The sequence below is a fragment of the Lygodium microphyllum genome, chromosome 7 (genome assembly GCF_053477565.2).
Source record: "Lygodium microphyllum isolate KBCC chromosome 7, Lygodium_microphyllum_v1.1.10, whole genome shotgun sequence".
Classification (NCBI taxonomy): domain Eukaryota; kingdom Viridiplantae; phylum Streptophyta; class Polypodiopsida; order Schizaeales; family Lygodiaceae; genus Lygodium; species Lygodium microphyllum.
In genome coordinates, this window is record NC_141141.1 from 12,318,792 (window position 1) to 12,332,981 (window position 14,190).

The following is a 14,190-nucleotide window of genomic DNA, read 5'->3' on the forward strand; positions in this document are numbered from 1 at the left end:
AGTATATATTTGATAAATACATGCTACGATTTGGATAGGAGGAATGGGGCTTATGTAGTTTCCATCATCTATAGAAAAAAGAGGGAATACCCATCACATTCATTTGTCAAGAAAAAAATAAGACTTGAATTTACTTACCTCTTATTTTATATGTTTTAAAATTTACCACAAACAATTATTACTTCGGCTCATGGTAAAGGTCATCATGATGGTCACTTTTCTCATATGGAGGAGTTGAAAGAATTGGAGATCATTGAGTTGGAAGAATTGGAGAATGCTTGAAGCTCTCCTCCTCCTACAAGAAATAATGAATGCTTTCAATCTTGGACAATTGGTTTTAAAGTGTGAGAAATTTTAGAAGTTTTTGTCAATTAATAATTATAGTCTTATTGATATTTACAAGACAATAGTTGTATTTATGTACAATGGCTCGTTGGGGGACCCACTAGTAATAGAAATCCAAATTATACTCCAATCAGCAAGATGGTGTCCAAGTCTATAGGATTAACTAGTAGGATGCACAAGTAGGATATAATATCACTTAACAATGAGGGTCCATTAGAGTGACTAGCAATGTGGAGTTCATATTCATTTAGTGTCTTGTCTAGCAACATGTGATATAATAGCTCTTTTGGTGCATCAAGTTTGTGGGACTCAAGGATAGATCGTAAGGATATACATTTGTAGTACGTGGGGTCACCACATGATGTTATTCAACCAAGTTGAAAAGGTGGCTATGTTGAGTGACCACATCATGGCACGATTAGTACCAACTTCGTGCAAAAAGGTTTGAGAGGTACATAGCTATTTGAGTATATCAAACTTGGATTGGTCTTTCAGCTATGTAGCTATTGTGTAGGTTAGAAGAATTTTGAATTTTTGCAAGTGTGCTTTAGATAGTTCTCGTGAGAGAGTGTCTTGAATAGGAATGCTTTTATGATATAAATGCTATTGCTCTTCCCATGTGAGATGCCACTAGGATGTGAGCATAACCATATCGACATCAGCTAGACCTAGATCAATCATAGCAAGAAGTTTTATGAATGTGTCAAAAGTGGAGTCTAGCTGTAAAAAGAACTAGGCGATAGATCACTTAGCTTGCGATGATAATTCTTATATTATTTCATAAATTGAACAAGAAGTTTTTTGTTTAATGGCTCAAAGAAAGGGGTTTGCACTCATTGATCTTAAAGGGGGGACTCATTGAGGTCATACCCATGAGGTGAATCAATTGGTGTTGAGGTTGATGGAACCAATTGGTCAGAGGATCTGATGGTGTGAGTGTTAGTACCTAATGCTACTTGTTCTTCTAGGTACACAAATTTGAGTGAGGTAGACTCTTGAGAGGGTACCAAAGGGTTCACTGTGGAGTATTTAGGTTGGTAAATTAGGATGGGCCTAGAGTTATTCTTTAGCATAGCATCTATGGATTCTCTAGGGATGTATCCAAGTTGAAGTTTTCTATGGGCAAGGATAGCTTAGGGAAAGTAATAGCACAAAACGACTATTGCTACATTTCCTATTACTGAGTGAGTGTGCTTCCATAGTTAACAAAGTTATGCATAGCCTTTGTACAATTAAGCTCTACTTAGGGCCTTTTGGAATGACCCTTTGTGCATTGGTAGGAAATTCAATGACATATTCTAATCAAAGGGCATTCGAGTCTTGGTTGACTAGGTTTCTTGTCATTATATCTTCTAGGAGCCATTTTGGGGTTCCGACTAGGCTAGTTGAGGTTTTATTGCAAGTAAAGAGATAATGAAACAGTTGTGCTATCACTTTTAATTTTTTTTTTTGGGATAGCTCTTGAGAGAACTCCTTTATTGGCCACCACAATCACTGTGACTCCATCAATCAATCCAACTTATCTTTACAATGATTAATGTTTCAAAAATTATGGACCCTTTTTCTATTACAAATAATTCAATTAACAATTCAATTAACAGGTGATTATTCATGCCACCCAAGTTGACATATTCAAAAGATTTGTAAGTCAAATTTAATGCAAAGAGTCGTTTTGTAGAGGACTTTAATAAGAAGTACAAATTAATTTTCGAAGAAAGCATACTTGGCCAGATATTTACTTTGGATGCTACTAAATACAAAGTTTTAGTCGCAAATGTTAAAATCTAGCATAAATATATTAACCATACAACTGCATAAAGTTTAAAATCAATGTAATCAAAAGGCTTGATGGTTTCAAGTTTGCTTGTATTTTAAATGACAAAATTGCATCAAGTTTGTGAACCCATGTCAATTTGAGAAGTAGGTAAGATAATCTTTTGTGCATGATATGAATGTAATAGCAATATACTTGATATTATTCATACAAATGTTTAGAGACCTTCACAAAATCTCTGTTAATGGTAATAATTACTTTATTACTTTCATTGATAATCATTCTAAAAACATGTGGGTGTATTTTGTAAAGGAAAAGTATCGAAGCACTTTAGAACTATTGAGGCTATTGTTGAAAAAGAAACATGTTTGACATTTGAGTATCTAAGGTCAAATGGAGGGGAAGAATATCTCTCTAAGGAGTTCAAAGACTTTTTGAGAATTCATAGCATAGTAATTTACTTGCAAATATATCCCATAGGAAAATTGGATTATAAGAAGAAAAAATAGATATATTTCATAAAAGAAATAAGAGAGAAAAGTGAAGCAACCACAAGCACACGCATACACATGATGAAGCCTTTGATACACAAAGAATTAGGGCTAAAGTCCTCTTGTTCTTTCTTTTTCTTCTTCCATATAAAAGACGGTCTACAACATGATTTAAAAACTAATATAAAAGTACTAAAGCTTATGTATATGGATTTACCAAAAATAAGCCAAATAAGGGTAGAAGAGACGATAGAATGAATGTGCCATAACCAAGAATTGACTATGTGAGTATAGTCAAGTTGTGAAATCATCACCATATCATCTATGTCCATCACCTACTAGTATACCATTGAGTAAAGTGCTACCACATTACCAAGATGTGTAGTGGATACCAACTCCTCTAGAGCTCAATATCTTAACATTCCCTCTCAAGCTCAACATGAGCTCATGAAATCTAAGCATAATCTTTAAGTGATGAAGCTTCTCAACTCCCAAGGCCCTAGTGAAAATATTTGTAACATGATCCTTCATATTAGCATAAATCAAGTCAATATCACCTACCATAACTCTCTTCAATGAAATGGTAGTGGACATCTATGTATTTTGTCAGCACATGATATACTAGCTTCTTGCCTATGTGTTTTCAATATCACCTATCATAACTCTTTTTAATGAAATGGTAGTGGACATTTATGTATTTTGTCAACACATGATATACTAGCTTCTTGCCTATGTGTTTTGTGTACACACGATATATTGAGTTTTTGGCTAATTGGATGTTGCTATTATTATCATAATAAAGGATACACTTATTATCCACCTATAGCCCTAGATCACCAAGTATCTTGCATTAACCATGCTACCATGCATGCCACAACTACAACACCCCTATATTCTACCTCAATACTAGACAACGCAATTATAGGTTGTTTTTTACTGCTCCCAAGTAATAGACGCTCCTAAGAAAGACATAAAATCACAAGTAGATCTTCTATTTGAAGAATTACCATCCCAATTTGCATCCATGTATCATACAAGTTCAATGATACATCTACAAACTAGAAAAAGGCATAATCAAGTCTATTTGTAGGGGGACGTTTCGTCTAGGAAGTCTGGACTTGACATAGCATAATGTGGTACATTACATCTTCCATATTTGATGTACCATAAGTACAATCATTTCTTCATCAATAGCATGACCTCATGGGATTTTCACTCAACGATGGAACTTTGACAAAACTCTTATTACTTCAAGAACTTTGACCATATTGGCTACAATATCTCTCACCTAGCCACAAACTATCCATCTCTATCCAACCAAGCACTCCATCTACCAAGACAACAAACATGTGAATAAATTCAAGATGTATCAAGCTCACCTATTCACCTATCTTCTTGTAGTTCTCGTCGCTTGATGGGCTTGCAAGTGGCTCCATGATCAAAGCGCTACCCTCCGATTTACTACTTTATGGCTTCAATTTGATCCACATATGAGCCAAGCATTTATGAATGATAAGAAGGATAATAAAATTATACAAGTCAAAGAAGTAGTTAGGATTTCCCTCAAGTGGCTTTTAAGATTCCCCAAGTGAAGTGGCTTTTGATGTCAATCTTGTCATCAACATTTCCCATTTAAGCTATTTTTGATTCTTTGACAAAGCTCTTATCTTGAAGAAAGGATCATTGAACTTAAATGATGAAGAGCCCTTATATGTCTCTCAAACACAAACAAGCTTGCACACAAAAAGAATACTCCATTAGTAACACTAATCATAACACTCATTGGGAGTATTGCATACAAAAGATAATTGTGATTTGCAAGAGGCATGTAAGACACCACACTCAAATGGGCCAAAAAACATTGGCATGGTTGTGTAGTTTCAAAATTGTGTTCTTCATTGTCTTCTTCTCAATCCTAAGCATCTACTTCAATTGACATCTTGTGATATAATGCAAGGAGAAATGTCACATCAATGAAGCTTTAACACAAGCAACATCCAAACACGATAATAATGGTGGAGGATGACTCTAAACAATTGATAAGAGATCAAGAAGTTTCTCTAGGATTTTTGTTTAACACTCTACTATAGTCAACACCAAACCGGATCAAGTGGATAGCCATTAAGAGTTTCAAGCCAATGTATACCCAAAATAGTAAACTATTACCTAATAGACCATTCAATAAGGATGAGGTAATCTTGGTCTTGAGAAGCATTCAAAGAGGTAAGACCTAGAACCATACATTTTTTCTCATGAAGCTATTCTACCCATTGGGGATACATGGGTGGATAATTTGCACCCCTCTTAAATCAAAACCAATGCTCAAGTAAACTACCATCCTCTCATAATAGTGACCTTATCAAGTGGATTCCCAAGGGCGAATTGAGAAGGCCAAATTACTACATGCTATTGACTATTCTTATTAATGTAGAGCCTATAAAGTACTTACCAAAGCCATGGCTCTACATATCCATTTGTGTTGCCTTGCCTCCTACATCCATCCCAATATAGTTTTGTTCACTCCCAATGTATTCATGATGTTATTCTAATTCTAAATCTAATAATTGGCATTGATCATGCTATGGGATTGAAAGACACTTGTATTGGCCCATTAAAATTGGAGTCTCATTGGTCAAGTTCTTATCTACTTGTATAGATGCTATTTTCTAATGCATCTACCACATGTGCATTAATGGCTATTTCTCTAGCTCCTTTGAATTAAAAAAATTGATAAGGCAACACCTTCCTCTAGCTCCATTATTGTTTGCATTGGTGACCCATCCCCTTTTGTCTACAATTGATGATAATTGGTGTCATCAAAGAATTACCATTATTTGATGGGAGAAATTTCACTGCACAAATACTTGCAAATAATAACAGTAACATTATTCGAGCAAAGCACCTATCTCTAGTGGAGATTGTGAATGTCTATGATGAGTTTGTTGTCTTTATCTGTTTCAATGATGATGAGTAAAGAAAAGACTGAGATAGCAGTGCTTGATTGGAGCAAGGATGTGGGAGAGATTAGACAACTCGGGTGGGCAGGTATTGAAGTAACTCAAAGCACCATACTAGGTGTTGGAGTTTCTATGAAGAAACGATTTGAATGGCTCTTTTCCGAGTTAGTGAAAACCCTTAGTAAGACCAAGAATCTTGCCTTAGGTCTTCATGGTTGTTTGACAGTTCTCAAAACACTAAACTCAAATAACTATCTTTAATGCATCACTGTTCTCCTTTTTTGGGACATGTTGGCATTATCTTGAGAAGCTATTCAGAGCCTTATGTCGATCATTTGATGAAAAGGAAGGGGTACATTCGACGAAGTGGCAACAATTGACTTTTCCCCACAAAAAGGGTGGCCTCAGAGTAGAAGCAATCCAACAAAAATCTAGTATAGATTAATCGTTCTAGTTGTTCAAAAGGCTCGATGGTTGTCAACGATGGAATGGATCTTATGTTATGGGTGCATGTTTGCAAGATTTGGAAGCATGGGATATCTTGATGTGCAAAGGTACTGTAAGTAAGAGTCACAAGCTCTGAAGTCGCCCGCCGCATGGTTATTAGAATGGAAGAAAATCTGGGGAATGCTTAAATGGCGAGGTGAACCCTTTTAAGAAGGGAGACGAGACTTTAAATTTATTCGGAGACTTTCCAAGACGCCTTCCCTCCTGTGAAGGATGATTTTGCACTGAACAAGAGCATGTATGACAAGGATCTAAGAAGATGGGAAGACCCCGTGGGATTTTGCTTAGCAGCAACTTATTGAAATAGGCGAAACTGGAAGAAGAAATGGTTGAATAGAGTCTTGACCAGGAAAAACGAATAGCCATCTATCAAGGTCCTCTTAACATGCTGCAATGGTTGCAGGCAGGTAACGGAAAACCAACCTTAAAGCTTCAGAAGATAATCGGCTTCCAATCTATCGATGATAGGTGGATTTTTGAAGGCCAAGGAGTATTATGGAATAAGGACAATCCCAGAAGCAGCCCAAGTATTTGGAAAGCAGAATCAAGTAAGCTTGGAGCTCTACTCCGTTTTAACTGAACTTAAAGCTGTAGAGAGTACTAGCCGAAAAGCTGCCCACAACGAACAGTCTAATTTACGAAGGTGCCGCCTTATGTGTATGTTGCCAAAAAGCAAAGAAGCCCATTAAGCACTCGGCGTGGGATTGCAAGTGCGTGCACGAGTGCTTGAAGAAATAGCGGAGGTACTGGAGAGAGCTGGAATGCACAAAAAAATTGGAATGAGATTTTAGAGGATAGGGCCAATCTCAAGTATGTCTCTTACAATATCTGGGCTGTCTTTAGAGAGATTGTTATGAGATACCCGTGGGACTGTAGAAATGCCATTTTGTTGGGAGGAAAATAGTTTACTAGTGTTGGATTATGCCATTTTGGGCTTTTCAAGTAAAAGGGACTCTACTCTAAAAGGAGTCTAAAAGAGCTTTTGAAGCTCAAAGCGTTTCGCTAGAGATGTACATATTACATCTTCGAATGTACCATTTCCTGTAATTTTTTAAAATTCCATTTTCCGCCTTCGTTAAGAATTTCTTCAATGAGTTTCTTTGAAGAAATGCATCAACCGCTTTGGATTGACTTGGGGCTTGGGCTTGTACCAAAAAGGGAGTACCGCGTCTGTTTGAGAAAGAAATATAAACCCAAAAGACTTGTGGCTAGATTTTCGTACCGACTTAACCTATCTAATGAAGTGACACACCAATAAGGGTGTACAATGTATGTGTATAATGCCGACTTATGGGTTAAATAGCGTGTACTGCAACACAAATTATACTCGGACTATAATCTTCATTGGCCCACTACCACCGCAACAATAGTAATGCAACAAGCTCATGAGAAGAAGAACAGCAATACTATCAAATGCATCTTACGTCACCACAAATCAGTTCATGTCTGCCCTGCAACTGTCATCCCTCATGCGTCTGAGGCCACCACCACAAATCAGTTCATGGCTGCCCGACTATCATTCCGGATTTTCCCGGAGGTCAATGAAACCTCCTATCACATCAAGATATGCATAATTTTGATCTGGTTCCAGAGGCGCAAGATTCCAAATCATGTCTGGTTTCCCCTTGATGTTTATGATGTCACCAAGGGATTTGCTTCATCAGACTTGGCATGAGCTGAAACACAGTACTGAGCCTCTAATATCATGAGCATATGATTCAACCTAACAAAAGAAAGGACATCCATGTATACAGTCAATGATATAATCAATGCAAGCGTTAACCAGATTATAGCAGACAAGTAGTACCTTCAAACACTTTGATTTAAAGTCTTTGTACTTCTGTACAACAACAGCATTTTGTACTGTCAAAACCAGTTGCGATAATTGACTTGCCATATCAAAATATAGTTACCTCTAGGCATGCTGGAGTCCATCACAAAACATATCTTGCTGGAAAGCAGATGGGCCATGAGTATTTGCAGCACTGCCACGGTCCAGCAAAACACAAAATGATACAAGAGTAGGCATAATGTCACTTTGGGCACAAAATCAATTTACTCCCCTATCACTATGCTAAAAGCTTCTTCAGTAGTGCTAAATACACTTCCCATATCATAGGCTGCACAGCTGAAACCATTACACCCCAATGTTTTCTCATTTGCACCTCCTATGCTGTGTGAATGTGACAGCTCAGGAGTCAGTACTATGCTCGACTAAACAGCACAATATCAGTGCACGAATTCTCATTTGCAGATACTATCGAAACAGGATACTCCTGATCATTACCTGCAGCCAAACCAGAAGTAGCAGGTTCATATTGGTCATCCAACACAACACTAAACCGATTGGAAGAGTCCCCCCTTCCTGGAAGGGAAGCTGAAGCATCTGAGTTTTGCGGCCAACTTAAATTATGGGGAGGTGCAGAGACATGTTGCTGTTGGACTGGGTTACTTCTGTGAGCATTGTAGCAATCAGTGTGCCTTGCTCCATCATATGCCTGAGTACACCTTTCTGACGAAACAACTCGAGCAAGTGACTTCATTCTCCCAGTGTATTTCAGTGACTTGTCATTACCTCGAGGGATCTGTATCTCTGCTGTCCCATATTTTGCTTTGGAACTGTCAACCTTAGGCTGCTTTTGCATCATGCTGCCTGTCACCTCCCCAGATGACACTCTTTTTCGACAATAATTTTTATCGAGAGGCTTTGGTATGACAAAAGAGAACTGTCTTAAGCTTACTCCAGCTGCCACATATTCAGGATGCTCGAACAGGAAACTGAGAAAACGGGCTTGGAAGGGTGTCATTTCTTACAAATACTCCAAAAACCATAAATTGTAAGAACAAATGGATTGCAAGAATTACAACAAACAAATTAGCACACTTACCGCTCAACGTCAGGCATAGACCGTAGCTTCCTCCCTGTTGGTGCCACATAATATCTGAAACAAAAGAATACTAGTGTCAATCACCTACTACAGTGCTGGAACGAGTGTACAATTTTGTACTTCAATACTGCAGACAAACCCACACCATCACTAGCACACCCTTTCAAATACATTGCCACCAAGAACCAGAACAATGCAGCCCTTCCCACTTGTGACAGGTCATTCACATTTATAAAAATCTCATCTATGCAGGGGGGGAAGGGCCACGGACTAGAAAAGTGCATCTGCTCACACCTATGACAGAGACTTGTTGAAGCCAGTTCTACCTTTGACAGGTAGTACAAATTATAAGCATCTATATCAACAGAAAAAACAAGAGCCAACCACCACAGGTATCTAAGAATTATGAGCACCCATATCAACAGAAATGATAAGATCCAACTACCACAAGAATGCAGCCCTGCACACCTACAAACTGCCTACCAAAGCCAACATTGCATTTCCCTGCTAGAAAGGTTGAAACAGGCTACCCAGCAGCCCCTAGTATGCATATTAACGTCCCACTAACATGCATTCTCAAGCGGCTCAGGTGTTCAGCCACTATTTCAAGAAAACAAACAAGAACCAAGAGTTCAAACACAAACACTGCTTCGTAGAAACAAGAACCAAGATCCGAATTATGCCTTTACACATAGATGTACTTGGAAACAAAACTGAGCTGTTCACAATCTCATGGGCATTCCCGATTTCTACAAACCTGAAAATAATTGTTCTTACAAGTGGTCACACTTGCACTGTAACATTATGATGTTTTTGCGTTAGTATTCAGCAAGGTCCCAGATGAAAAAGCACAGACAAAACAGTCAGCTACCAGAAAAACACAGCCCTTAACACCCACAACAGGTGCCTCTTGGTAACTATCCATTTTCTTGTTACAAACTCCAGGAAGCCTATCCGATCAGTATCAGGTCTGCTGACATTTAATCCAGAGGCAGCTGAAAATTTCAAGCATCCAGAAGCCAAATCTTTAGAGATGCAAGTATTCATCAGGGAAAACTAATCACAATTTGAAAAAAATTCACATGTATTGAGTTAGACTCTCACTGCAATCGAAATGATTGGTTGAAATTTTGTAATCTGTATACACCTAAAAAGTAGTTGATCTGAAAACTCATGACCATGTTACAGGACTGATATCAAATGTGACAAGTTATTCTCATGTTACAAGTGCATTCCCAGAAACAGATAACTCTAATCAGCAAGACAATAATTGCTGGTGTCAAACCAACGGAAATAGCAGCACTTTTATCACACCCAACCTCCAAGAACACATAAGTAGTGTACCAAGTGAATTTCCAAAACCAGATAAGTGCTGGGGTCAAGCCAACGGAAATAATTGCACTTTAGTATAACCAACCTCCAAGAACAGATAAGAGCCAATGTACACTAAAACAATGGGGTAAAATATTGAATCCAAGCATACTACAGTACTGCAGATGCATTAGTGATATCCTACAAAACCTTTGAAACTTGTAGACAAACTAGTAGAGTCATCATTTTGATTGAATCTCACAAACCATACAGTATCCGTGCTACTTTTTAAGGCTTACAGCCAGGTTTGACACATAAAGATGCAAGAATCCTTTTCAAAAAAGCACATCGGGATAGCTCTTCAGAGGAACACACTAGGAGATACTCTAAGAAGGCCTAAAAATATAAGATCAAGAAAAAGCTTCCAAGCGTAATATGCCATGCGTACAACTTTCAGGAGTGGTTAACATAGACTACTTGATGATACAGCCCCCAACGAGGCATAGTAAGAAAAAGCTAACACGCTGAAGAATGCCCCAAACTAGCAACGGTAAGGAAAAGCTTCCGAGCCTTAAAATAACTTATGAGCGCTACCATAACTCAACAAGACACTGTAAGAACTGAACGAGTGACAGATTCTCACGTACAAGAAAACTTACAACACTGTTGGTCAATCAACAACAAAGACATAGTAACAAAAAACTCACAGGCTAACCACTTGTGCAAACCATCTTCAATGCAAATTCACGTATATGCACATCCAGGAACTGGAAGAAAAAGGCGCAGGAACAAAATATTCCCATCCAAGAACTAGAGTCTACGAAAATGACCGATATCCATAGAAGCTTGATACAACCATCAACATCACCAAGGAGAAGATAAACTAAAACTCAGGCAGATGCGCAATTGAGAGATGAAAAACAGGTAATCAGAGCAAGGATAATTTCCGGTTTACTTAAAAGGGCAAGCATAGCGAGACTTACACGTCCGCGAACTTTGAAGCTCCTGCTCCCCTCAAAACGAGCAACCGCTCCCACCCCGGAGGCGCCAAAGGTATGTTGGGCCTATCAATGGCCCAGACATGGCTCATGTCCTGAGCCAAGTCAGATGCCTCCTCGCAGCTAAGCCCCGGCCGCCAACTTGTAGCACTGTTGCACAGAAATGGCCTCTCCAAGATCGACTCCCGTATCTCCTCGTACATCTTCTTGGACGGAATGAGCCTCCATTTCAAGCACATGGCGCACTGCACAGTGAACGCCCCTACGGATGGAAGCACTCGAGGGGCCATCCTCTCAGCCAATGATGATCCAATTTTGCTTGGTTCCTGGTCATCGTCGTTTATAACTATTGCCTGCTGCTGATCATCGTTTAGCAAGTCAACACACTTCTCCATCTCAAGAATATCACGAATGCGATCTTTTCCGCTCTTCAGGCTCAACACTTACCGGATTATCATCCTCTCTTTCTGAACTCGTTAGAAGAAGTGGTCCGGCTATATCCGCCTGTTGTTGTGCAGAGGGAGAAAAGATCGCACCTCTCATTGCTCCTAATCTCTTGCCGAAAAGAATATCCTTCGCGAGCCCGATTCTGCAGCGGCTTTACGCTGCCGGTGCTGAAACAGGAAACTCGATCGGTCAGCTGCATGCTTACAGCATTTTCAAGCCATGTTTTTCTATTAACTCTGCATCCAAATACGGAAGATTGACAAGTCGCGCGCCTTCTCAGCATGCAATATCTGGAGACTAGGAAATCGTTGAAATGAACTGAGTCTTTTTATTTCGCGAAAAACTCAATACATATGGAACCACTCGTGCATGAAAAGAGCTTAACAAAACCGTCATCACAAACCGCCATGAGTAAGAATCAAACCAACTCAAAACATAAACAAAAATTTTAACAAGAAATAAAAACACTTGTTTACACGCAAACTATCAATCAATGGATCATTATTCTTATCGACGAGCCGTTAAGTGAACACAGCTGAAAGAAGGTTGCAGATCAGCAAGCCATAACAGAGCGAGAAAACGCGAGCAACCATGCACACAGACTCGCAAGATCCAAAGAAACGAGCACGTGGACCGAGTACAGCGTCAAAACAAATGAGAATAAATGAGCCATTGAATGATCCAGGAGGAGCAAACAGATAGACGTATTGAGATGCGGACGAAACTGTTTCATTCCAGGTTATCAAGAAGGAGCAAACAGACAGGAAGCTGTGGTGAAACGAACGGGACATGCGGACGAAACAGTTTTACTCGCAGAATATCAAGGAGTCAGGACGACAAGCGCCGAAAAAACGTCGAGTATGAAGGACAGCAAACTCTTCTACGGAGAAGCCTCAGCGCCTTCATACCTACAGACTCCAGTGCAGTTGGAAGCCTCGTTCTTGGAGCCAAGCCAAGGCCTCTCGAGTCTTCACGTCGCTCACGAACGTCCGTCACAGAAGGCTGAAGCACTGCAGCACTAGAGCGGCTTGACCAAAAGCGAGGCAGGTAACAAGGTACCTTCGTGCTGTGCAGGAACACCAGCAATCAGTCGTATTGATGTGTGTCTAGATTTGCGTGTTCTCTCTTTCTCGCATTCTTCTTCTCCTTCCGAGTTCCTTCTGAGAACCGAGATGTCGATACACCCCTAATCCGTTTCTTTTCAAACTTTGAGGAAGATCGCGGGGACGCCGTCATTCCAGTCCCTCTTAAATTTACCGTATGTTTTTAAACGCTTCTCTTCGAAATGATTATTCATCGTTTGTTTTTCTTCAAATTTTCACACGAAGGGTCGCTTCACACGCATTCACTGTTCGTCCAAGACATTTTTGAACGCCACCCACAAAGGGACCTTCCAAACTAAGGGTGGAGGTTAGGTTTGAGGCCCCAACGTTGAACGAAGCTCAAGGCCAATTTAGTCTAGCTATGCACAAATCTGAATGTCAAACCATAATATAAACTAAAGGTAAGGGTGCTAACCTAAAAGCCTCTCTGCACATAACCTACCTACAGTGGTGAAAAATAGAGCTACCACAGCTTACACTTTTTGACATAGCAAGAGAATCTTATCCGCTATAGTTAAACTGCAATATCTTTCGAAGACCATGGAAATTTTTTGTGTTAGCTCCCATTTACATTTCAACTCTGTAGTAGTGACTACCTACGTGTAGAAGATTGATAGGTAGTTGAAGCTCTATCTGCAATCATTTTAGCTCGTTATAAGGTTGCATAACTCTTTTACATGTGCATGCAATGGAGCAAAGAACTCACCACAGTGAACACACATTTTCGATCCACCACAGTTCAGTCCTTGAGCTCATGTGCACAACCTATGAAGGGATTGCACTCCTTTAAGAGGAGCTTCACGCTATCCCCTTTGAAACTTGCAGCCTGTTGTTGCTTGGAAAATATAGAAAATAATAGGGCTAGCTGGAGAGTTTCATGACTTTGGGACTTCTCTATGTTTATTTCAACAATTTACAACCTATAGTAAGTAAATAGTCTGCAAGAGAATATATAAGCCTACATTTACTCCAAGTTTTACATTTAACATCCCATTATTTCCATAAATTACAAGGATAGCAACAAAAATATCATATACCTTTGAATAGTTTGAGATGTTATTTGAAAAGGTCAATGTGGTTGAGCTACTTAGTCGTGTGGTATAAGATCTTATGTAAATTTTGTTCTTTGGCTTTCCTTATTGGGGATTGTAGTTATTTTCACATGAAATATATTATTTGTCTCTTGAGTTTTCCCAAAAAAAAAAGAGAGTTAAACCATAATAAGAAAGGACAATGCAAATGGAAATGCACTAAAGCTCCATGATAAAATCTTTGAGCCTTAGAATTTGACATTCATGCACTCTAAAGGGATATCTACTCCACAAACTTCAAGTTGACAAAACTTGTGTGGTGGGAGGACTTGTTTGAA

At 39.1% G+C, this 14,190-nt stretch overlaps 1 protein-coding gene across 2 annotated transcripts; it reads right to left on the reverse strand.

Annotated features, from left to right (window-relative positions):
• Positions 1-7,495: 7,495 nt before the first annotated feature.
• On the reverse strand, positions 7,496-12,916 carry LOC148033184 (uncharacterized). 2 transcript variants are annotated; one of them, XR_015691444.1, is made up of 5 exons: positions 11,719-12,230; positions 11,257-11,630; positions 8,963-9,016; positions 7,882-8,852; positions 7,496-7,797 (listed from the first exon to the last, which is right to left on the reverse strand). XR_015691444.1 is itself a non-coding variant. In XM_087682231.1 (5 exons), the coding sequence occupies exons 2-5, from the start codon at positions 11,812-11,814 to the stop codon at positions 8,279-8,281; spliced, it is 1,098 nt and encodes a 365-aa protein (XP_087538357.1). In that variant the 5' UTR covers positions 11,815-11,885; positions 12,627-12,916; the 3' UTR covers positions 7,787-8,278. The 2 variants fall into 2 exon arrangements, 1 of the variants encoding a protein (XP_087538357.1); XM_087682231.1 differs by adding an exon at positions 12,627-12,916 and having other exon boundaries at positions 7,787-8,852; positions 11,719-11,885.
• Between the last annotated feature and the right edge of the window lie 1,274 nt (positions 12,917-14,190).